A 24,579-nucleotide genomic window follows, 5' to 3' on the forward strand; every position below is an offset into this window, starting at 1 on the left:
TCTCCCGCTATTCTGTGAATCCAGGCAGGGGTTAAATATCTCCATATAGCCTCTGAGGGCTATATGTGAGGTATTTTTAGCCTTTATATAGGTTTACATTTGCCTCCCAGGGCGCCCCCCCCCAGCGCCCTGCACCCTCAGTGACTGCGTGTGAAGTGTGCTGAGAGGAAAATGGCGCACAGCTGCAGTGCTGTGCGCTACCTTTAGAAGACTGCACGAGTCTTCAGCCGCCGATTCTGGACCTCTTCTTACTTCAGCATCTGCAAGGGGGCCGGCGGCGCGGCTCCGGTGACCATCCAGGCTGTACCTGTGATCGTCCCTCTGGAGCTGATGTCCAGTAGCCAAGAAGCCAATCCATCCTGCACGCAGGTGAGTTCACTTCTTCTCCCCTCAGTCCCTCGTTGCAGTGATCCTGTTGCCAGCAGGACTCACTGTAAAATAAAAAACCTAAGCTAAACTTTTTCTAAGCAGCTCTTTAGGAGAGCCACCTAGATTGCACCCTTCTCGGCCGGGCACAAAAATCTAACTGGAGTCTGGAGGAGGGTCATAGGGGGAGGAGCCAGTGCACACCACCTGATCTGGAAAAGCTTTACTTTTGTGCCCTGTCTCCTGCGGAGCCGCTATTCCCCATGGTCCTTTCAGGAACCCCAGCATCCACTAGGACGATAGAGAAAGAAGGTTAAAAGGCACTGGCGAAAATGCCTTCAAAATTACCGAAAATGTCCCTAAATGAATACGAGTGGGGCGAATTCATGAGCTCCGAAATGTAATCGGAACTAATTGCATACTGCCTTGGCGGCCAGTGCTACTAATTGCATTCCTTTTTAATTTTTTGGGAGAATCCATAGAAACCAAACCACAAAGGGGAGGGAGGTAAATTAAATGAAGATTCCAAGGGGATTGACATTGTTTTGGCAATAAACCCCTTGTGGTTCATCCGGAATGCATACATTTCGACATCTGGATGACAAAATTGCCTCCACAATGTGGTGGAAGATGGCCTGGGTGGAAGAATCCCTACCCATTGTGCAGAGCATTCTCTAAATTAATCATCCCCTCAATTTTCCACCACTATAAAAAATACCAGCAGGTACCACAACAATATATTGTTTCAATAGAATTTTGAATGCTAGAATTGTATACTCTGCAATACATAAAACAGACATCATACTTCTATGGATGATCATTTTTTAAATAATATAACGTTTTAATTCTGTTATATTAACTCAGCGCACTGAATATATGGAATGCACAATCTTTGAAAGAGCTCAACTATAAAATTATACCGCCACTGAGAAAATATATTTTGCAGGCAACACATAGAAGATATTTGGTGATTTGTCCAACATAAGTAACATTATTGTACAAAGTATAGAAAACATACCCCAAGCTTTGGCATAGCCGACCGTCTAAGACGACCAATCTTGGACCAAAATGGAACTTTACATAAATTGATCCTCTGCAGCAGTACTTCTAGATCAAACCCATAGATATCATGACCCTGCAAGAAATGGATGAGGCTGAATTAAAAAACTTTAAAATCAAAAAATATAATTCTGCAAAAAATAAAATGGTTCTAAAAATTATAATCCTGCGTAATACACATATAAATTACTAAATCCGTGCATTAGGAGCTCCCATAAACCGCGAATCCTTGTGCAAGTTACCAGTAAGCGATAACATTGTGTATAGATGCGCTTATCATCCATACTGTAATGGTTAGCATTACTGCCTCACAGCACTCGGGTCATGGGTTTCGATTCCCACTATAGCCCTGTGTGGAGTTTGTATATTCTCCCCGTTCTTGCGTGTGTTTTCTCCGGGTGCTCTGGTATCCTACCACAATCCAAAAATATACTGGTAAGTTAATTAGCTCCTGACAAAATTAACCTTAGGATGAATATTTGTACATGTGGTAGAGAATATGGGTTGGGCACGCGTTACAGCCACTGGGGTTTTAAAATCAGTAAAAAGGAAAGTTATAGTAAAACTTACCTCCGTTAACTCTTTCTTCGAGGTCCATGGGATTAACAGGGAATACCTTGGGTATGGCTGGTAGAGACCAGGACTGGCACCAAACAGCTTAAGCTTGTGAGACTTCCAGGATGCCCCTTATACCCTGCACCCAAGCTCAGGCACATCAGTTTTAGGTAACAAACCCAAATTAGGAGCTGGAGAGAGGATAGAGAAGAAAGAAAGGTACACAAAGGAAACATACTGTCAGAGAGAAGAGAACTGGTGACAGTAAGAGCAACCCATTCAAGCAAAGCACATCAGGGTGGGTGCCCTGTGGTTCCCATAGGCCTTGAAGAAAAAGTTATAAGTTTTAGCATAACTTTTTTTTCTTCTTCGGGGTCCATGGTTTCCACAGGGAATACCTTCGGCGGTCCCAAAGCAGATGTGATAGGGAGGGAACGCTGCTAAGCTGAAAAGAGGACATTGCAGCCAAAGGTTGCATCCTGAGGCGCAAAAGTATCTAATGCATAGATTCTAAGAATAGGCTGGGCAGAAGACCACGTGGCAGCCTTGCATAATTGTTCAGCAGACATTCCACGGCGTACTACCCACAAAGGACCTACAGAGCGATTAGAGTGAGCGAAGACTGTACTTAGAACAGGAAGATCAGCCTGCGTGTAAGCCTGTGAGAGGGTCACGTGGAGCTAACGTTTGCTTATTGGCAAGCCAGGACCCCCTTGTGGAACCTTTAGAGGATAAATAAGGAATCCGTTTTCTGAACAGAACTAGTACGCAGGCCGATTAACAAAAATAATTATTGTGTTTAGTTAACGGACAAAAAGTATTAAATATATTATAAATACAACTTTAGATTAACAAGCTGCCACTCGCCTTGGTTTGTGTTAACTGGAAGAGATGTGTTTACTTGTATCATTAATAGGGGTCCATCTGCAGTGTGTGTACTAATGGTTAATAGGTTCATTCAGGTTTTGACCCTCTGTTAGTCATTTGCCTAGAATAGATTAATATCTGATCAATATAATATAAATGAGGGTTATATAGATCTTACTCCACTGGGGTTTTACATAATTAATAAGGAAAATATTTTGATCCCATTATTCAGGGTCATTTATATGAATGGGATCGGTGATACTGTATGTAATGTGGATTGACCACACAGGTGAACATGATAGCGTCTATGGCCGGTTGAGGGGTGTTTAAAAAGGTTGAGGGGTGTTTAAAAAGGTTGAGGGGTGTTTAAAAAGGGCTAAAATCCTTGTTGAGGGGTGTTTAAAAAGGGCTAAAATTCAAAAGCCCATTAGTCTTGAGATAGTCCCGAGAGGAGACGGGACAAAACGTGTTGACGTCATCCCCTTTCTGGAGCTTGGTTTCTACAGGAGTGATTGATTACTTGCACCAGTGTCCCTGCCATTTGAGGGTGCTTATCTTCTCCGGTATTTGGAGTAACAACACCTCCACCCGCCAGGACAGAATTTCTGAACCAACTATAGTGCTGGCAGTGACTGTGTTCTCCACGCTCATGCTGAGTGCCTACCTGGAGGGCTAACTATTAATGGACTGCCTATGTTCTCTTAAAACTGTTGGGTAAATACACTGCAGGGAATCCACCCTGCACTGGGATGCCAGTGACAAATGGATTGGATATATTAAAACTAAATTAAATTACTCTACTGCAGGACTGCACCGTTGCCATTGGTAACTACGTGATTGTTAACTGCTCGGCAGTCTATTAAACTGATATTGGTGCTGTATTAGCGGCTTGTGCAAATTCGAATCATTTATTATATTGCGGCACTTTACCATTGCTATTGGTAACCCCGTGAATTAGCAATCTGCTGATTTAAGTGTCACTGGTGCCTTATTAGCTGCTTGAAGTTTAGTATACTCACCTAAGACAGCTCCTTTCTAAAGGCCTAATTCAGACCTGATCGTAGCAGCAAATTTGTTAGAAGATGGACAAAACCATAAGCACTGCAGGGGGGAGCCAGATATAACATTTGCAGAGAGTTAGATTAGGGTGGGTTATATTGTTTCTGTGCAGGGTAAATACGGGTTGGTTTATTTTTACACTGCAATTTAGATTTCAGTTTGAACACACCCCACCCAAACTAACTCTCGCTGCACATGTTATATCTGCCCCCCCCCCCTACAGTGCACATAGTTTTGTATATCTGCTAACAAATTAGCTGCTATGATCAGGTCTGAATTAGGCCCTATGTTTTATGTATTTTGCTATATTTTAAATTTGTATATGATACATCTTGTGCCAAATGAATAATCATTTGTTATTACAGTATTATCTAAGTGTCTATATGTGTATCATGTTTAAATGAAACAAAAGTAAAATATTATTCTGGTTTGTTTAAAGCAAGTCTCTTGTGTATCAATTGAGTGAAGGCAAACACAGATATATTTTGTATAATATATATTTATTACTTTTTGTAAGTACAGTAAGTTCAATAATGATTTTTGTATATTTGTTGTCACTTTAAAAGGCCTTTGCAAAGCCTAAATTATTTACAGCTGGTGAATATCTGATTAGACCTAATTTATTCATACTAATTTGCGTCGGGAGCCATGGTGGTTTTTTCCACTTCTATTTCTTTAGTACGCGGGCCAGCCGCGTTTGTGGTATTCATAGAGGATTTATAAGGAATCAGTATTGCAAACAAAACTACTATGATCCACGTAGATACGGAGAGCCTGGACCACATCCAATGAGGCTTCATTTTGTGAAAGACCATGGTCCCGGAAGGCCAGTACCACAATTGTTTCGTTGATATTTAGACACTACCTTACTGTATATGTAGGTATCCACAATTAGTCTGAAGGACCGCCTGGTCCTGGTGGAATATCATAAAGGGGGAGCGACAGGAGAGAGCTCCCAAGTCAGACACATTTCGGGCTAAAGCTACAGCCAGGAGAAATAGGGTCTTAGCGATGAGCCACATGTGTAGTCTGTTGTAACAATAGAAGAAGCAAAGATAGATCCTACGAAGTAACCAGAGTGACGATTGGAAGCTGTATCCCCTGGAGTATGGTACGCAGATCTGGTAGGTGAGCCAGTCTCTGCTGGAACCAGATGGACAAGGCCGAGACCTGGTCCATCAGAGAAGCCAGTCGAAGACCTATGGTAAGGCCCTCCTGTAAGAAGGTCAACAGTCGAGGAACCTAGAGAACTTTAGGATTGTAGTTACGATGAATACACAACTGAAAGTAGGAGTGCCAGATACAGTAATATTAACGTGCTGAGGTTGGTTTCCGAGCCCGCCATAGAAAAACCCTTGACCGTTAGGAGGGATGTCTCAAGAGCTATGCCGTCAAAGAAAAGCAAGGCCGTTCAAATAACTAATGACCCGTTTGATTTTATACCTTTGAATCTTGATCCAATCATGCAACAGGTTACGCACAAATCTAAAACTTGGTGTAAGCTTCCATTGACAGTGTCTGGCAGGGTCAGTTTTATTAAAATAATAATACTGCCTAAAATTCTGTATATTATTCTTCAGTCCCCTGTATACATTTATCCATTATTCTTTAGAAAATTGAATAGCATTTTGTATTCTCTAATCTGGGCTAACAGACGACCCAGGATACAGTTGAATACTTTCACCAGGCAGCGCTGTGATGGTGGTCTGGCTCTGCCTAACTTTCAGATGTATTATTATGTCGCTCAGTTGACTCATATTAGTGCATGGGCACAGGATACTGGCATCAACTCTCTACACTGGGTGTTCATTCAATGCTACTTTCCTAACCTCTCTTCTCTGCAGGTGTTGTTGAGTGGGAGCATAGTTTGGTTCCTTCCCCCCAATTATATTTCAGGATTTGGCAGGCCCTAAGGGACCTTTTTGGGTTTGACGGCCTAGACCCGGATACCCCCCTCTGGTACTCTAACTGGCTCCCCGAACTGCATACGCTTGAGGGGCGGGAGTTCAGGGCTCCTAGATCTGTGGTTTCTATATCCCACCTATATACAGACAATATACTTAAATCCTTTCAGCAATTGAAAGATGAGTTTGAATTACCCAAATCCTATTTTTTTCAGATACCTTCAACTTCGTCATGCTCTACAGTCCCAATTTGCTAGATCTCCTCCTAGGAGCCTTCCATTTCCCATTAAGACCTTTGTAAGTACACTGGGTCGAGTTAAGATGATTTCCCCTGCATATGGTTATCTTCTTGCTAAACTCCATATGGACCCTCTGAAACATCTCCGTGGAAAATGGGAGGAGGATCTGGGTCCAATAGCTGAGGAGGACTGGACCCTTGCTCTGGAGAATCCTTGTACGGTCACCAAGTCCCTTAGGTTCCAACAAATACAATTCTTCTTTCTGCATAGAACATATACGACTCCGGTTAGATTGGCCAACTTTGGGACTGCTCGATCGGGTATCTGCCCTAAGTGCGGGGCGGCTATGGGTAGTTTTTGGCATCTTGTTTGGGATTGCCCGACGCTGCGGGTGTTCTGGTCAAGGATCAGGTCGATTCTGGAGAATACAGGATAGCTGGTGACATGCTCACCCCACAGTGTTGTATTTTGGGGATGGGATGTTCTGTTTTTGTGTCCAGTCCGGAGGGCTTATATGCTCGCAGTGTTTGTGCCTTGGCAAAGGTGTGTATTGCGAGGCTGTGGATGGCCCCTAGTGTCCCCTCTATATCTGCTTTTAAGGTCCTAGTAAACAATACTATTTTTAAGGAACGCTATATATATATATATATATATATATATATACACATATATATATATACATATACACACACACACACAGGTTGAGTATCCCATATCCAAATATTCCGAAATACGGAATATTCCGAAATACAGACTTTTTTGAGTGAGAGTGACATAGTGAAACCTTTGTTTTTTGATGGCTCAATGTACACAAACTTTGTTTAATACACAAAGTTATTAAAAATATTGTATTAAATTACCTTTAGGCTGTGTGTATAAGGTGTATATGAAACATAAATGAATTGTGTGAATGTACACACACTTTGTTTAATGCACAAAGTTATAAAAAATATTGTCTAAAATTACCTTCAGGCTGTGTGTATAAGGTGTATATGAAACAAATGCACTCTGTACTTAGATTTAGGTCCCATCACCATGATATCTCATTATGTTAAGCAATTATTCCAAAAAAAGGAAAAATCCGATATCCAAAATACCTCTGGTCCCAAGCATTTTGGATAAGGGATACTCAACATATATATATATATATATATATATATATATATATATATATATATATATATATATATATATAAAATAACACTTCTGCTAAATTTGACAGAATCTGGTCTCCATGGCTAGAATCCCCCTACTCCTATCCTGATCCTCTGCTATAATGGTTATTGGGCTGCTACTAGGTCCCTGAGTTGATGTTTGGTGTTATATGCTTTGTTTTTGTCCGATACGCCATGCATGGATGCCTGGCTCTGTGCAATGTTAGATTGGGTACAAGTTAGATAGTTTTTCTTTTTATATCTTCTCTTTTTATTTCTTTTCTTTGTTTTTGGGATTGATAAAACGATAAAAAGTTTAATGAGGATTTTTACATTATTTACGATCTTGCAAGTTTATTCGGTAAAAAAAAACTGTATGATGAGCGGATTCGGTTTTACTCGGTTCTCAAAACGGCATCTTATTGGCTATCCAAAACACGTGACATCCGTGAGCCAATAAGATGCCGTTTTGAGAACCGAGTAAAACCGAATCCGCTCATCTCTACACATTCCTTTAACAATACGGCTTGTTATAATGAAAGTGGATGATGTCTCACAAGTGGTACCTTGACTTACTGTACATCATGATACACCAATGTTATGCGTTATCTGTAATCAAACTTCTATCGTGTTGAATAAAAATTACTCTATAAAAAAATTAAAAAAAGATAAGCGAGGCCGGTCGGATGTAAGCAGAGCCCCTGAGAGAGTAGGTCCGGAAGGAGAGGCAGAGGGAAGGGCTCGTCTATGGAGAGACATTGAAGATCTGTGTACCAGTGGCGTCTGGGCCATGCTGGAGACATAAGGATTAGCGTGCCGCCTTCCTCCTTGAACCTGGAATTTACTCTTCGAATGAGAGACACTGGATGGAAGAGATAGGCCAGACGAAAGATACATGGGACTGTGAGCGCATCCATGATCTTGTGTCCTGGCCCGATACACTGGGACTTTGCGGTTGTGTCAGGAGGCCATGTGATCCTAGTCTGGAAAACCCCATTTGTGTACTAGATGCTGAAAGACTTCTGGATGGAGAGACCATCCGGTGTGAATATCCTGTCGACTGAGAAAGCCAGCTTCCAGTTGAAGACTCCCGGAATGGATATTGCCGATTTACTTTCTGCATCTCTGCCGCACTGCGAGTGCCTCTCTGACGATTTATATAGGCCACTGCCATGGCGTTGTGTGACTGGATATGTACCAGGAAACCCTGTAGAAGGTCCTGAGCCATTTGGAGAGCCCGAGACACCACCCGAAGTTCAAGGACATTGATCAGGAGATCCTTTTCAGTCAGGGACAGGCAACACAGAAAGGAGTGACTGACTGTGACAGCTCCCCTCCCCCGGAGACTGGTGTCCATGGTGAGAAGCGTCCAATGAGGAATCCAGAATGGTCGCCCCTTCTACAGGTTGGACGTGTGAAGCCACCATGAGAGGGATGCCCGACGTCTGTGGCAGTATCAATGTTTGAGATTTGATCTGTTGTGGAAGACCTTTCCATTTGAAGAGTATCAGGTGCTGTAGAGGCCTGTAGTAAAATTGGGCGTATTTCACAACGTTAAAGGTGGGATGCCATGGAACCTAGAGTCTGCATTGTCAAATGGATCGAGACCCGTTGCTGGTGAAGTAAATTGCAGATATACAACTGTACTGCTGCCACCTTGTCCTGAGGAAGGAAGATGCATTTTAAGTTAGCATCCAGTAGTGCACCTTGGTCGAGCATACTTTTTACCTGTAGGTGACAGTACAGTACCTCTTCTGGGGATTGCGCTAGAAGGAGGAGGTCATCTAGGTAAGGGAGTAGTCGAATTCCCTGTCGCCGGAGGCGAACATGAGCTTGGTGGGAGCTCTGGACAGGCCAAAAGGGTAGGGCTTGGAATTGGAAATGTTGACGTAGGACAGCAAATCGCAGATACTGTTGATAACAGGGTGCTATAGGTCCATTTAGGTACGCATCCTGTATAACAATATAATCCCCAGGCTGCACAGCTAGGACAATGGTACGAAGAGTCTCCATACGGAATTTGAGTACCTTGAGGTATTTGTTAAGCAACTTCAGATTTAGAATGGGGAGGTATGACCCATTTAGTTTATGAACTAAAATATAAGATTTTACTTACCGGTAAATCTATTTCTCGTAGTCCGTAGTGGATGCTGGGGACTCCGTAAGGACCATGGGGAATAGACGGGCTCCGCAGGAGACAGGGCACTTTAAGAAAGAATTTGGATACTGGTGTGCTCTGGCTCCTCTCTCTATGTCCCTCCTCCAGACCTCAGTTAAAGAAACTGTGCCCAGAAGAGCTGACAGTACAAGGAAAGGATTTTGGAATCCAGGGCAAGACTTATACCAGCCACACCAATCACACCGTATAACTTGTGATAAACTTACCCAGTAACAGTATGAACTACAATAGAGCATCAGATCAACCCTGATGCAACTATAACATAACCCTTATGTAAGCAATAACTATATACAAGCATTGCAGAAAAAGTCCGCACTTGGGACGGGCGCCCAGCATCCTCTACGGACTACGAGAAAAAGATTTACCGGTAGGTTTAAAATCTTATTTTCTCTATGGATGCTGGGGGCTCCGTAAGGACCATGGGGATTATACCAAAGCTCCCAAACGGGCGGGAGAGTGCGGATGACTCTGCAGCACCGAATGAGCAAACACAAGGTTCTCCTCTGCCAGGGTATCAAACTTGTAGAACTTTGCAAAAGTGTTTGAACCCGACCAAGTAGCTGCTCGGCAAAGCTGTAATGCCGAGACCCCTCGGGCAGCCGCCCAAGAAGAGCCCACCTTCCTTGTGGAATGGGCTTTTACTGATTTTGGCAGCGGCAATCCCGCCGCAAAATGAGCCTGCTAAATCGTGTTACAAATCCAGCGAGCAATAGTTTGCTTTGAAGCAGGAGCACCCAGCTTGTTGGGTGCATACAGGATAAACAGTGACTCAGTTTTCCTGACTCTAGCCGTTCTGGCTACATAAACCTTCAAAGCCCTGACCACATCTAGTAAATCGGAATCCTCCAAGTCACGAGTAGCCACAGGCAACACAATAGGTTGGTTCATATGAAAAGATGACACCACTTTTGGCAGAAATTGCGGACGGGTCCGCAATTCCGCCCTGTCCATATGGAAAACCAGATAGGGGCTTTTATGTGACAAAGCCGCTACTTCTGAAACACGCCTGGCTGAAGCCAAGGCTAATAGCATGACCACCTTCCACGTGAGAAATTTTAACTCCACGGTTTTAAGTGGCTCAAACCAGTGTGACTGCAGGAAACTCAACACCACGTTAAAATCCCAAGGTGCCACTGGAGGCACAAAAGGGGGCTGAATACGCAGCACTCCCTTTACAAACGTCTGAACTTCAGGAAGAGAAGCCAGTTCTTTTTGAAAGAAAATGGATAGGGCCGAAATCTGGACCTTAATTGAACCCAATTTTAGGCCCAGTCACTCCCGACTGTAGGAAGTGAAGGAAACGGCCCAGCTGGAATTCCTCCGTAGGGGCATTCCTGGCCTCACACCAAGCAACATATTTTCGCCATATACGGTGATAACGTTTAGCCGTCACGTCCTTCCTAGCCTTTATCAGCGTAGGAATAACCTCATCCGGAATGCCTTTCTCTGCTAGGATCCGGCGTTCAACCGCCATGCCGTCAAACGCAGCCGCGGTAAGTCTTGGAACAGACAGGGCCACTGTTGCAACAAGTTCTGTCTTAGAGGCAGAGGCCATGGGTCCTCTGTGAGCATTTCTTGCAGCTCTGGATACCAAGTCCTTCTTGGCCAATCCGGAACAATGAGTATTGTTCTCACTCCTCTTCTTCTTATGATTCTCAGTACCTTGGGTATGAGAGGAAGAGGAGGAAATACATAGACCGACTGGAACACCCACGGTGTCACTAGAGCGTCTACAGCTATCGCCTGAGGGTCTCTTGACCTGGCGCAATACATCTGTAGCTTTTTGTTGAGGCGGGATGCCATCATGTCTACTTGTGGCAGTTCCCACCGACTTGCAATCTGCGTGAAGACTTCTTGATGAAGTCCTCGCTCTCCCGGGTGTAGGTCGTGCCTGCTGAGGAAGTCTGCTTCCCAGTTGTCCACTCCCGGAATGAACACTGCTGACAGTGCACTTACGTGATTCTCCGCCCAGCGAAGAATTCTGGTGGCTTCCGCCATCGCCACCCTGCTCCTTGTGCCGCCTTGGCGGTTTACATGAGCCACTGCGATGATGTTGTCTGACTGAATCAGCACCGGTCGGTCGCGAAGCAGGGTCTCCGCTTGACGTAGGGCGTTGTATATTGCCCTTAGTTCCAGGATGTTGATGTGAAGACAAGTCTCCTGACTTGACCACAGATCTTGGAAATTTCTTCCCTGTGTGACTGCTTCCCACTCTCGGAGGCTTGCATCCGTGGTCACCAGGACCCAGTCCTGAATGCCGAATCTGCGGCCCTTGAGAAGGTGAGCACTCTGCAGCCACTACAGGAGAGACACCCTGGCCCTGGGGGGCATCTGTAGATGTGATCCGGACCACTTGTCCAACAGATCCCATTGGAAGGTCCTCGCATGGAACCTGCCGAAGGGAATGGCCTCGTATGATGCCACCATCTTTCCCAGGACTCGCGTGCAGTGATGCACCGACACCTGTTTTGGTTTTAATAGGTCTCTGACCAGTGTCATGAGCTCCTGAGCCTTCTCCATCGGGAGATAAACCCTCTTCTGGTCTGTGTCCAGAATCATGCCCAGGAAGGGCAGACGAGTCGTAGGAATCAACTGCGACTTCGGAATATTTAGAATCCAGCCGTGCTGTTGTAACACTTCCAGAGAGCGTCCTACACTGATCAGCAACTGCTCTCTGGACCTCGCCTTTATGAGGAGAACGTCCAAGTATGGGATAATTGTGACCCCTTGCTTTCGCAGAAGCACCATCATTTCCGCCATTACCTTGATAAATATTCTCGGTGCCGTGGAGAGACCAAACGGCAACGTCTGGAATTGGTAATGACAATCCTGTACCACAAATCTGAGGTACGCCTGATGAGGTGGATAAATGGGGACATGAAGGTAAGCATCCTTTATGTCCAGAGACACCATAAAGTCCCCCCCTTCCAGGCTTGCGATGACCGCTCTGAGCGATTCCATCTTGAACTTGAACCTTTTCAGGTATATGTTCAGGGATTTTAAATTCAATATGGGTCTGACCGAACCGTCCGGTTTCGGTACCACAAACATGGTCGAATAGTAACCCCTTCCCTGTTGAAGGAGGGGAACCTTTACCACCACCTGCTGAAGATACAATTTGTGAATTGCAGCTAACACTATTTCCCTCTCTAAGGGGGAAGCTGGCAGGGCCGATTTGAGGTAACGGTGAGGGGGCATCTCTTCGAATTCCAGCTTGTATCCCTGAGACACAATCTCTACAGCCTAGGGATCCACCTGGGAGTGAACCCACTTGTGGCTGAAATTTCGGAGACGCGCCCCCACCGGGCCTAGCTCCGCCTGTGGAGCCCCAGCGTCATGCGGTGGATTTAGTGGAAGCCGGGGAGGACTTCTGTTCCTGGGAACTAGCTGTATTGTGCAGCTTCTTTCCTCTACCCCTGCCTCTGGCAAGAAAGGACGCAACTCAGACTTTCTTGCCTTTTTGTGATCGAAAGGACTGCATTTGGTAATACTGTGCTTTCTTAGGTTGTGAGGGAACATATGGCAAAAAATTTGACTTTCCAGCCGTAGCTGTGGAGACCAGGTGCGAGAGACCGCCCTAAAACAACTCCTCACCCTTGTAAGGTAAAACCTCTATGTGCCTTTTTGAGTCGGCATCGCCTGTCCATTGCCGAGTCCACAGGACCCTTCTGGCAGAAATCGACATTGCATTTATTCTAGAGCCCAGTAGGCTAATGTCTCTTTGAGCATCTCTCATATATAGGACAGCGTCTTTTATATGCCCCAGGGTCAGTACTATAGTATCCTTGTCCAAGGTATCAAGTTCCTCAGATAAAGGTATCTGTCCAAGCTGCTACAGCACTACATATCCAGGCCGACGCAACCGTCGGCCTTAGTAGGGTACCTGAATGTGTATAAATGGACTTCAGGATACCCTCCTGCTTTCTATCCGCAGCATCTTTTAGGGTGGCCGTATCCTGTGACGGTAGGGCTACCCTCTTGGATAAGCGTGTTAAAGCTTTGTCTACCCTCGGGGAAGATTCCCAGCGTAACCTGTCCGTTGGCGGGAAAGGATACGCCATGAGCATCCGTTTGGAAATCTGCAGTTTTCTATCTGGAGATTCCCAAGCCTTTTCACATAACTCATTTAACTCATGTGAAGGGGGAAAGGTCACCTCTTGCCTTTTTTCCCCATACATATAAACCCTCTTGTCAGGGACTGGGGTTTCCTCTGTGATGTGCAACACATCTTTCATTGCTATAATCATGTAACGGATGGCTTTAGCCATTTTAGACTGTAACTTTGCATCATCGCCACTGGAGTCAGAATCCGTGTCGACATCTGTGTCAACAATTTGGGATAGTGGGCGCTTCTGAGACCCTGACGGCCTATGCGACATAGGATCAGGCATGGGCTGAGACCCCGGCTGTCCCAAGGCTTCAGCTTTATCCAACCTTTTATGCAAGGAAGTAACATTATCATTTAACACCTTCCACATATCCATCCAATCGGGTGTCGGCGCCGTCGGCGGCGACCCCACATTCATTTGTTCCCGCTCTGTTTCCACATAGCCTTCCTCTTCAAACATGCCGACACAAGCGTACCGACACACCACACACACACAGGGGATGCTCTATTTGAAGACAGTTCCCCCACAAGGCCTTTTGGAGAGACAGAGAGAGAGTATGCCAGCACACACCCCAGCGCTATATGTCCCAGGAATCACACAGTAACTTAGTGTTAAACCAGTAGCTGCTGTATATACTGTTTTTGCGCCAAATTTATGTGCCCCCCATCTCTTTTTACCCTCTTCTACCGTGATTCTGCAGGGGAGAGCCTGGGGAGCTTCCTCTCAGCGGAGCTGTGGAGAGAAAATGGCGCTGGCGAGTGCTGAGGAAGAAGCCCCGACCCCTCAGCGGAGGGCTTCTGTCCCGCGTTTCTGTGTAAAAATATGGCGGGGGCCCTTGCATATATACAGTGCCCAACTGTATATATGCTACTTTTGCCAAGAGGTCTCTAATTGCTGACCAGGGCGCCCCCCCTGCGCCCTGCACCCTACAGTGACCGGAGTATGTGGGTTTAGTGTGGGAGCAATGGCGCACAGCTGCAGTGCTGTGCGCTACCTCATATGAAGACTGGAGTCTTCTGCCGCCGATTTCGAAGTCTTCTTGCTTCTGACGGCGGCTTCTGTCTTCTGGCTCTGCAAGGGGGGCGGCGGCGCGGCTCCGAGATCGGACGACCAAGGGTGCGATCCTGTGTACGAACACTCTGGAGCTAATGGTGTTTAGTAGCCTAAGAAGCAGGACCTATCTTCAGTGAGTAGGGCTGCTTCTCTCCCCTCAGTCCCATGTAGCAGAGAGCCTGTTGCCAGCAGATCTCTCTGAAAATAAAAAAAACCTAACAAAATACTTTCTTTCTAGCAAGCTCTGGAGAGCTCACTAAGTAGCACCCAGCTCGTCCGGGCACAGATTCAAACTGAGGTCTGGAGGAGGGACATAGAGGGAGGAGCCAGAGCACACCAGTATCCAAATTCTTTCTTAAAGTGCCCTGTCTCCTGTGGAGCCCGTCTATTCCCCATGGTCCTTACGGAGTCCCCAGCATCCACTAGGATGTTAGAGAAAGAGTAGAATAGAATCCCTGACCCTGTGGAGACTGGGGGACAGGGATAATGACAGCCGACCATAGCAAGGAGAGAATGACTTCCTTCAGTGTATGCCATGTGGAGAAAGCTGGTAGGATACCGGGGGTCATTCCGAGTTGACCGCTCGCTGCAGTTTTTCGCAGCACAGCGATCAGTTAAAAAACGTCAAATCTGCGCATGTGTATGCAGCGCAATTCGCACACGATGTATTGGTACAACAAGCATTGTGGTTTTGCACAGGTTCTAGCGATGCTTGCGGTCGCAAGAAGATTGACAGGAAGTGGAAGTTTCTGGGTGTCAACTGACTGTTTTCTGGGAGTGTTTGGAAAAACGCAGGCATGGATGGGCGGGTAACTAACGTCATTACCGTGTTACTCGTCGCAGCAATCACCACACAGGATAAGTAACTACAGGGCTGGTCTTTTTTTGCACAAAATGTGTTTGCAGGCACACTGATGCACAGGCGTTCGCACTCCTGCAAAGCGAAAATACACTCCCCCGTGGACAGCGACTATGCGTTTGCACGGCTGCTAAAAACTGCTAGTGAGCCATCAACTCGGAATGACCCCCACAGTGCCGTATACAACCTGACAGTGAGGTGCAGCATACAGGGAGACTAAGCTCAACACTCCTATATACCTGCAGAGCGTAGCGCTATGGCTGTCCATCATCTCTGTGAAGGAGCATGAGGAGCAGCAGCCAAGGGCCCTGGACTGGGGAAGGGGTAGATGGGAAAGTGCTGATCTCCCCTGTGCCGACTTCAACCACCGGTACTCCTGGCCTGTAAAAGGTCCCCAGCACTAGTATTTATTTATGTGCTGGTGGTCTATGTCGTCTGCAGGGTTCACCATGGTAGGGGAGCAAGTCAACGCTGCCGGTCCGTCTCGCGGGACCGGCGGCATAAAGACTGCGCAGTGTGCGGGTCCCGCAAGTGGGAACCCGCCTTACCTGTCCCCTTACGCGTACAGTGCAGTCCCATGGGTGTCCCCTGTGCCACCGGCTAGTAGAAGTATGCCACAGGTTCACGCCGAAATCACCGACCCACTCGTAGTGTCGTGGCCCAGAGGGGGTGTAGGAGCATCAGAGCTGGGGTCCCTTGGACTGCAATGAATGCTCAAAAAAAGAGGAAATCTAAAATAAAAAATATAAAGCTTGGGCTGCATTTCTGCAATCCCTGTTGAGTGGTGATCACCTCCTGCTGGCACCAGATAAACTGAAGTGCCTGAGCATGGGGGCGGGGTATGAGGGGAGAGTAGCCCAGTGCATCCTGGGAGGCTCACAAGCTTAAAGGCCCGTACACACTGCGGCCGATATATCGCGGGTCCGTCGGCCAGTGTGTACGGCCGATACGTCTGTGATACGTCACAGATGTAGTGCATCGGCCCCGCAGCACAGCCGACGGCCAATATATCTACTGATATATTGGCGCGTCGCTGTGTGTACACGGCGGTCGGCCGACCGCCCGTACACATACGGCGGCGGCCGACGGTGATTGACAGCTGAATTGCCGCCCAGTTCATGACGACGGATCGGGCAGTGTGTATGCACAGCATACTGCCAGATCCGTCCATAGATATATCTGCAGATCAATTGATCTGCAGATATATCTTTCCAGTGTGTACGCACCATAAGCTGATCGGTGCCAGTCCTGATCTCCACAAGCCATACCCCAAGGTATTTCCTTGGTAAACCATGGACACCCGAACAAGACTCAAAGCTCTACTGCCACCGTAAAGCTGGGTACACACTGCCATTCGATCAAACCAACGTATCACCTAAATCGCTTAGTGTGTATGCTCAAAATGTGCGCTCCCGTGGTCGCATAAGACGTACTGTAGTCAGGTTTTAAATGCTGCACATCACACCTGAAGATATTGCTAGCGTCTTGTAGTACGTTAATAAAGGGCGGAACATGATTGTTCAGTCCTTCATTAAAGTTTCTTTAATGTGTATGGGCAATCCGTGCTGACAGGGATTCGTTCCGATGACGAAACTAATCCCCATTGCTCCAGTGTGTACCCAGCTTTAATCTTATCCGCCATGAACCCAGTAAACACCTGATGGAAGCATTGTTATAATAGTCAACAGTAACACAGGGCACTGTATGAGCAACAACAACAAATAGGAATTTAATACCTACCGGTAATTCCTTTTCTCTTAGTCCGTAGGGAAAACTGGGATGCTCTTAGTACCATGGGGTATAGATGGGGTCCATTGGAGCCTGGCACTTTAAAAATTCTTCAGAGTGTGCTGGCTCCTCCCCTCTATGCCCCTCCTTCAAACTCAGTCTAGGAATACTGTGGCCGAGGAGACGGACATACTTTGAGAGAAGGAAAATAGACAAGAAAAGTGGTGAGAACCGAACCAGCACACAATACAAAAAGAGGATAGCCAAGCTAACCACAACTTGAAACAAGGGACAGCAACAGCAGACCCAACCAAGTAATGCAAGAACCAAGCTTGCAGGAAAACAAACGAAGCACAGAGGCAGGTGCCCAGTATCCCCTACAAGAAAAGGAATTACCTGTAGGTATTAAATTCCAATATTCTCTAACATCCTAGGGGATACTGGGATGGTCTTAGTACCATGGTGAGGTCCCAAAGCTCCTGAGATCCCTGCAAAACCGAGTGAACAAACTGAAGGTCCTGTTTAGCCAAGGTATCGAACTTGAAAAATTTTACAAAGTGTTCGAACCAGACCAAGTAGCTGCTCGGCACAACTGTAAAGCTGAGACATCACGGGCAGCTGCCCATGAAGAACCCACCGACCGTGTGGAGTGGGCCTGAACAGATCTCAGCAGCAACAAGGCTGTCAAAGAGTAAGCCTGTTGGATAGTCGGACGGGTCCAACGACCAATGGACTGCTTTGAAAAAGGACATCCAATTTTGGTAGCGTCAACAAAAAGCGAGTCAGATTTCCTGTGACGAGCCGTCTTCTTGACATAAATCTTCAAAGCCCGAACCAAGTCCAGGGACTTTGGCGTAACTGATGTGTCAGACACCACGGCAACCACTATCAGCTGATTGATGTGAAACGCCGACACCACCTTAGGCAAAAACTGCGGGCGAGTCCTGAGCTCCGCTCTAACCTCATGGAACACCAGAAAAGGGCTCTTACAGGATAAGACCCCCAATTCAGATACACGCATTTCAGAGGCCAAGCCCAATAACCCGAAACGCTTCGAAGTCAAATACTTCATGTCCATACTATGTAATGGTTCAAACCAATCCAATTGTAGAAAGGTCAGAACCAAATTGAGATCCCACAAAGGACACCCTTCAAAAACGTCTGGACCTCTGGGATCACAGCCAACTGCTGTTGGAAGAAGATAGATAAGGCCAACACCTATACTTTAACGGAGCCTAAATGTAGGCCCATATACAAACCTGCCTGTAGGTAGATTAAGAACCGTCCAAGATGAAAATCTACAGTAGAATACTGTCGACCCTCACACCAAGAAACATATTTCTTCCATATGTGGTGGTAATATTTAGATGTTACCACCTTCCTGGCATGGGACATAGTCGAGATAACGTTTTGGGAAGCCCTTTTCCTGGCTAAAATCTCTTTTTCAACCTCCATGCCGTCAAACGAAGCTGCAGTGAGTTTAGATAGACAAACGGCCCTTGCTGAATAAGAACTTCTTGAAGCGGCAGAAGCCAGAGCTCCGCGAGGGACATGGCCAGGAGGTCCGCATAACAAGTCCTGCAAGGCCAATCCGGGGCAATGAGAATTGCCTGAACGCTTTCCCGTTTCAGTCTTTTGAGAACTCTGGGAATGAGAGGAAGTGGAGAGAACAGATAGACGAACTGAGAAACAGACTACGCAGTCAGAGCGTCCACCGCTGCAGCCTGTGGATCCTTCGTCCTGCAGCAGCTTCTTGTTGATGTCGATCAGGGTGATGCCCCACCATTGAACCAACAGTTAAAACACCTGCGGGTGAAGGACCCATTCCCCAGGTTTCCAGATCGTGTCTATCGAGGAAGTCCGTTTCCCAGTTGTCCACTTCTGGAATGAATATGGCAGACATGGCCCTTGAATTGTTTTCCGCCCAGAGGAGTATCCTGGACATTTCCCACATTGCGGCCCTGCTTTTTGTTCCTCCTTGTCTGTTTATGTACGCAACCGCCGTGGCGTTGTCTGACTGAACTTGAATGGCCTGATGTTGAAGGAGGTAAGAGGCTTTCAGAAGGGCATTGTAAATCGACCGAAGTTCCAGAATGTTTATCGGAAGAGAAGCCTCTTGGGGTGACCACTCTCCCTGAAACGGAGCCCCTTGCATCACAGCCACCCAACCGCGGAAGCTCGCATCCGTTGTCAACAGAATACATGACTGATTTCCGAACCGGTGGCCCTCCACTAGGTGAGAGGTATGCAACCACCACAGAAGGGAGATACTTGCCTTTGGGGAAAGGAATATCCTCTGGTGCATGTGGAGATGTGACCCTGACCACTTGTCCAGCAGGTCTAGCTGGAACGGACAGGCATGTAATCTTTCGTACTGAAGAACCTAGAAGGAGGCAACCATCTTGCCTAGTAGGCGAATGCAATGATGCACCGAGATCTTGTGTGGTTTCAGAACAGAGTGGACCATAGACTGGATTGTCAAGGCTATGTCCATAGGAAGGAACACTCTCTGAGACATCAGATCCAGTATCATCCCCAGGAACTGAAGTATCTGCAAAGGTTCCAGGTGTGATTTTTGTAGATTGAGAATCCACCCATGACTTGTGAGAAGTTGCGTAGTCAGATTGATGATTTCCAACAACAGAGACCTGGACACAGCTTTTATGAGGAGATCATCCAAGTATGAGACCATGTTCAGCCCCAACACACGGAGTTGCAACATCATCTCTGCCATAACCTTCGTGAAACTCTTGGTGCCGTGGAGAGACCAAAAGGCAAGGCCCGAAACTGGAAGTGGCTGTCCGGCAAATCTGAGGTAAGCCTGATGAGGGGGCCAGATTGGGATGTGAAGGTAAGCATCCTTGATATACTGGGATACCAGGAACTTCCCTTCCTCTAACCAGAGACCACCGCTCTCAGAGATTCCATTTTGAACGTGAACACCCGTCGGTACGGGTTCAGAGATTTGAGGTTCAAGATCGGTCGTACCGAACCGTCCGGCTTTGGTACCACAAACAGGCTTGCATAAAATCCTTTGTTACATTGTAAAGGAGGGACTGGAACAATTAACTGCATCAACCGCAGTTTGTGTATGGCGTCCTGCAAAGTAACTCTTGCCACAGGAGAAACTGGTGAGCCAGACTTGAAGAATCTGTGAGGAGGGAGTATTTGAAACTCTAAACGGTATCCTTGTGAGATTAGGTCTCTCACCCAAGGATCCCAGCAAGACTCCGCCCAAACCTGTTGGAAATATTGAAGTCGAGCACCCACCTGCAAGTCCACCTGCAGCTGGGGACTACCGTCATGCGGAGGGCTTAGTTGAAAAAGAACCTGAATTCTGCCCCAGTGATCTAGTGGCCGCTGGTATGCGAGGTTTACCTCGAATTACTCTAGCTGCATTTGAGGCACCCATGGCCTTGCCTCTGAATCGGGCCACAGAAAAGAACTGTAGAGAGGGGCCGGGGTATGACCATCTAGACGGAGGAACAGCAGATGGCAGATAGGTGAACTTACTAGCAGTTGCTTGTGAAATCCACTTGTTTAGTTCCTCACCAAACGGCCTCCGCAATGAAGGGAAGATTCTCCGCACCCCTTTTGGACTGAGCATCCGCTGTACACTGTCGCAGCCATAGCGCCCTGCAAGCCGACACAGCCATAGCTGTGGCGCGTGAATTGATTAGGCCAATCTCCTTGATTGCCTCACTCATGTAGTTAGCAGAATCCTGAATATGTTGTAGGCGGGTCAGAAGTTCATCCTGAGACAGTGTCAAAACCCTCTATCACATTACCAGACCATTTCACAATGGCCATAGAGAACAATCCACAAGCAATGGTGGGTCTTTGTATGACTCCCACTGCAGTGTGAATGGATTTGAGTGTAGTCTTAATCTTACGATCAGCAGGGTCTTTTAAGGAGATAGCACCAAGTACAGGCAGTACAATTTTATGTGACAGCCTGGACACTGAGGTATCCACAGCTGTAGGATTCTCCCATAACTTCCTTTCCTCACGGGGGAAAGAGAATGAGGTAATCAACCGCTTAGGGGTTAGAAATTACTTGTCAGGATTAACCCATGTCAAGTGTGTTTAATTTCTTACAGCCAGGAAAGGTGGCAGTTGACTTTTGTTTTATATTAAAAAAACTATTCCTCATCAGGATCTGCCTCTTTCTCAGGGATGTTCAGGGCCTCCCTAAGAGAATAGATAGGTGATTCCACACCCTGAGACACACTATTGTCCCTTTTATCAACCTCTACTTCCCCTTCTTCCAAATCTGGAATCTCATTGTCAGATTTTCTAACCACTTGTCTATACTGCCTGGCAGTAGCCAGTTCAGATGATATGTTAGACATCATCCCTTTAATTGAATACAGCCATTCTTGTTCCTGTGTGCTGCTTCCCCTGTGAAGGGAAGGACTGACAAATAACTTTCTTTCCAAACATGGTTATACAGCAGAACACACACAGACACAGGAGCAGTGAAATATACACAGTATCCCACTTTACAGCCTGAATGGAGAGGGACAGAGAGGTTGATAAACCAGCACACTACTGCCTCAATCAGCCAAAGCAGTGCTTTCCCGGGCAGAAAACTAGAACCTTATCTAAGGTAACCAGTTTCTACAGACAATATATTGCTTTTGAGGGTACTTGGAAGAGCAGAGCTTCCCTGCATGCAACCTGTAGCGTGAAGCAGCAGGAAATGGAGCTGGTCCCGCTCTTAGGGTAGCCCCGTCCTCTTAATGACGCTTGGTCCCTGTAATTACTTATACTGGCAAGTCTCTCTAAGTTACAGAAAATGGGGTTAAACCCCCTTTGCTGTGTCAGCGCCAGTGTCGATATATGTAGTGGACACCGCAGCGTTGAGTGCCCGCAGCGTCCTTATGCCGCTATCTGAACCGGGGACCCACTAACTGGGATTCCTGTACTCACCACACCAGCGCCTTCAGCTCTGTTAGGAGAGGCCGCATTCTATTGGAGTGCGCGCATACCCTGGGGGCGAGCGAAACAACACCTCAGGAGCTATGTCCCATCAGCAGGGATACGGATCATTAATCCTTCAAGAGGTTGGTCCGGTCCGCCCCTAAGTCCCACGATGCAGGCAGACTGGTACCAGTCAGTGCTGCCAAAAAATAACAAACTAAGATAAAGTTTTGAAGAAACCTCTCTGGAGCTCTACAGAATGCACCCGGCTCCTTGGGCACATTTTTCTAAACGGAGGCTGCAGAAGGTGCATAGAGGGGAGGAGTCAGCACACTCTGAAGAACTTTTAAAGTGCCAGCCTCCAATGGACCCCATCTACCCCATGGTACTAAGACAATACCAATATCCATTAGGACGTTAAAGAAAAAATAACCATCAAAAGCAGAGTCAGCTACTCAACCTTCCATAAAATGCCAACACAAGAGCAGCAGAGGAGAGGAGACAAAGCTGATCACAAAATCTGCAGCCAGCCTAGCAGTTACAGTCCACACAGGATTGGCGTCTATGAACGTGGTGTGAACTTGCTAAGCCAGACTGCACCACAGCAGGAGGGGAGACCAGCAACTTACATTCTCCACCGCACTGGCCTGTTGGGGAATTGCTGAGTGGATGATGTTAGGCTTAAAGGAATAGTTTTTGAGTGTTAAGCTCCTACTGCAAATCAGCAATCCCAATGTTCAGTTTCCCCCAGTAAGAGAAAATAGGAATTTAATTACCTACTGGTAAATCCTTTTCTCATAGTCCGTAGAGGATGCTGGGGTCCACATTAGTACCATCGGGTATAGACGGGTCCACTAGGAGCCACTGCCACTTTAAGAGTTTGAGAGTGTGGGCTGGCACCTCCCTCTATGCCCCTCCTACCAGACTCCGTCTAGAAACTGTGTCCGAGGAGATGGACAACTTCGAGAGAAGGATTTTACACAGATAGTGGCGAGATTCACACCAGCTCACACAAACAAGGCAAACCAAGCTAACTAGCTTGAAAACTCAGCAACACCTGAATAATATTACTGAACCAAGTAATAAGGCAGTACTTAACGAAGAACAAAGCAGTACTGACCAAGTAACCACTGCATGATAACGAAGTGCTAGGCGGGCGCACAGCATCCTCTACGGACTATGAGAGAAGGATTTATCGGTAGGTAATTAAAATCCTATTTTTTCTTACGTCCTGGGATCCACATTAGTACCAGGATGCTGGATGCCAGGATGCAGTAACCACTGCATGATAACGAAGTGCTAGGCGGGCGCACAGCATCCTCTACGGACTACGAGAGAAGGATTTATCGGTAGGTAATTAAAATCCTAGTTTTTCTTACGTCCTGGGATCCACATTAGTACCAGGATGCTGGATGCCAGGATGCAGGATGCAGTAACCACTGCATGATAACGAAGTGATAGGCGGGCGCACAGCATCCTCTACGGACTACGAGAGAAGGATTTATCGGTAGGTAATTAAAATCCTATTTTTTCTTACGTCCTGGGATCCACATTAGTACCAGCATGCTGGGGTCCACATTAGTACCATGGGGATGTACCAAAGCTCCCAATACGGGAAGGAGAGCGCGAAGGCTCCTGCAGAACTGACTGACACAACTTCAGGTCCTCAGAGGGCAAAGTATCGAACTTGTAGAACTTAGCAAACGTGTTCGACCATGACCAAGTAGCCGCTCTACAAAGTTGTAAAGCCGAGACCCCCCGAGCAGCCGCCCAGGAAGAACCCACCTTACGAGTAGAGTGGGCCTTAACAGATTTTGGGCATGGCAATCCCGCTGTAGAATGTGTGTGCTGAATAGTGAACCTGATCCAGGGAGAAATCGTCTACTTAGAAGCTGGACACCCAAGTTTCCAGGGATCATACAGGACAAACCGAGAGTCCGATTTTCTGTGACGAGCAGTCCTCTTCACATAGATCTTCAAAGCCCTCATAACATCCAAGGACTTTGATGTAATTGAGGAGTCAGTAGCAAATGGCACCACAATAGGTTGGTTGATATGAAAAGCCGACACAACCTTTGGAAGGAACTGCTGACGTGTCCTGAGCTCAGCTCTATCTTCACAGCAGATTAAGTAGGGGCTTTTAAAGGACAAAGATCCCAATTCCAACAAACGTCGAGCAGAAGCTAAGGCCAACAAAGTGACACCCTTCCACGTGAGAAGCTTGACCTCAGCCTCCTGTAAAGGCTCAAACCAATCCGATTGCAGGAAATGCAACACCACGTTAAGATCCCAGGGTGCTGTCGGCGCCACAAAGAGAGGCTGGATGTGCAACACCCCTTTCAAGAAAGTCTGAACCTCGGGGAGGGCAGCCAATTGTTTCTGGAAGAAAATAGATAAAGCTGAAATCTGGACCTTTATGAATCCCAAACACAGGCCCATATCCACACCTGCCTGCAGGAATAGGAGAAACCGTCCAAGCTGAAACTCCACCGTAGGAAACCTCTTGGATTCACACCAAGACACAT

The 24,579-nt window shown here is 46.7% G+C and overlaps 1 protein-coding gene across 5 annotated transcripts in view; it reads right to left on the reverse strand.

Annotated features, from left to right (window-relative positions):
* POLA1 (DNA polymerase alpha 1, catalytic subunit) overlaps positions 1 to 24,579 on the reverse strand; it is a 1,252,649-nt gene that overhangs the window by 888,771 nt on the left and 339,299 nt on the right. For all 5 annotated transcript variants that reach the window (XR_010241483.1, XM_063955699.1, XM_063955698.1 and 2 more), the window contains exon 18: positions 1,385 to 1,501. Coding sequence is in view for 4 of the 5 variants with exons in the window: in XM_063955699.1 (XP_063811769.1) it covers positions 1,385 to 1,501 (117 nt within the window). In the remaining variant the exon portion in view is untranslated. The remainder of the gene's footprint in view (positions 1 to 1,384; positions 1,502 to 24,579) is intronic.

The sequence above is a fragment of the Pseudophryne corroboree genome, chromosome 2, assembly GCF_028390025.1.
Source record: "Pseudophryne corroboree isolate aPseCor3 chromosome 2, aPseCor3.hap2, whole genome shotgun sequence".
Taxonomy (NCBI): Eukaryota; Metazoa; Chordata; class Amphibia; order Anura; family Myobatrachidae; genus Pseudophryne; species Pseudophryne corroboree.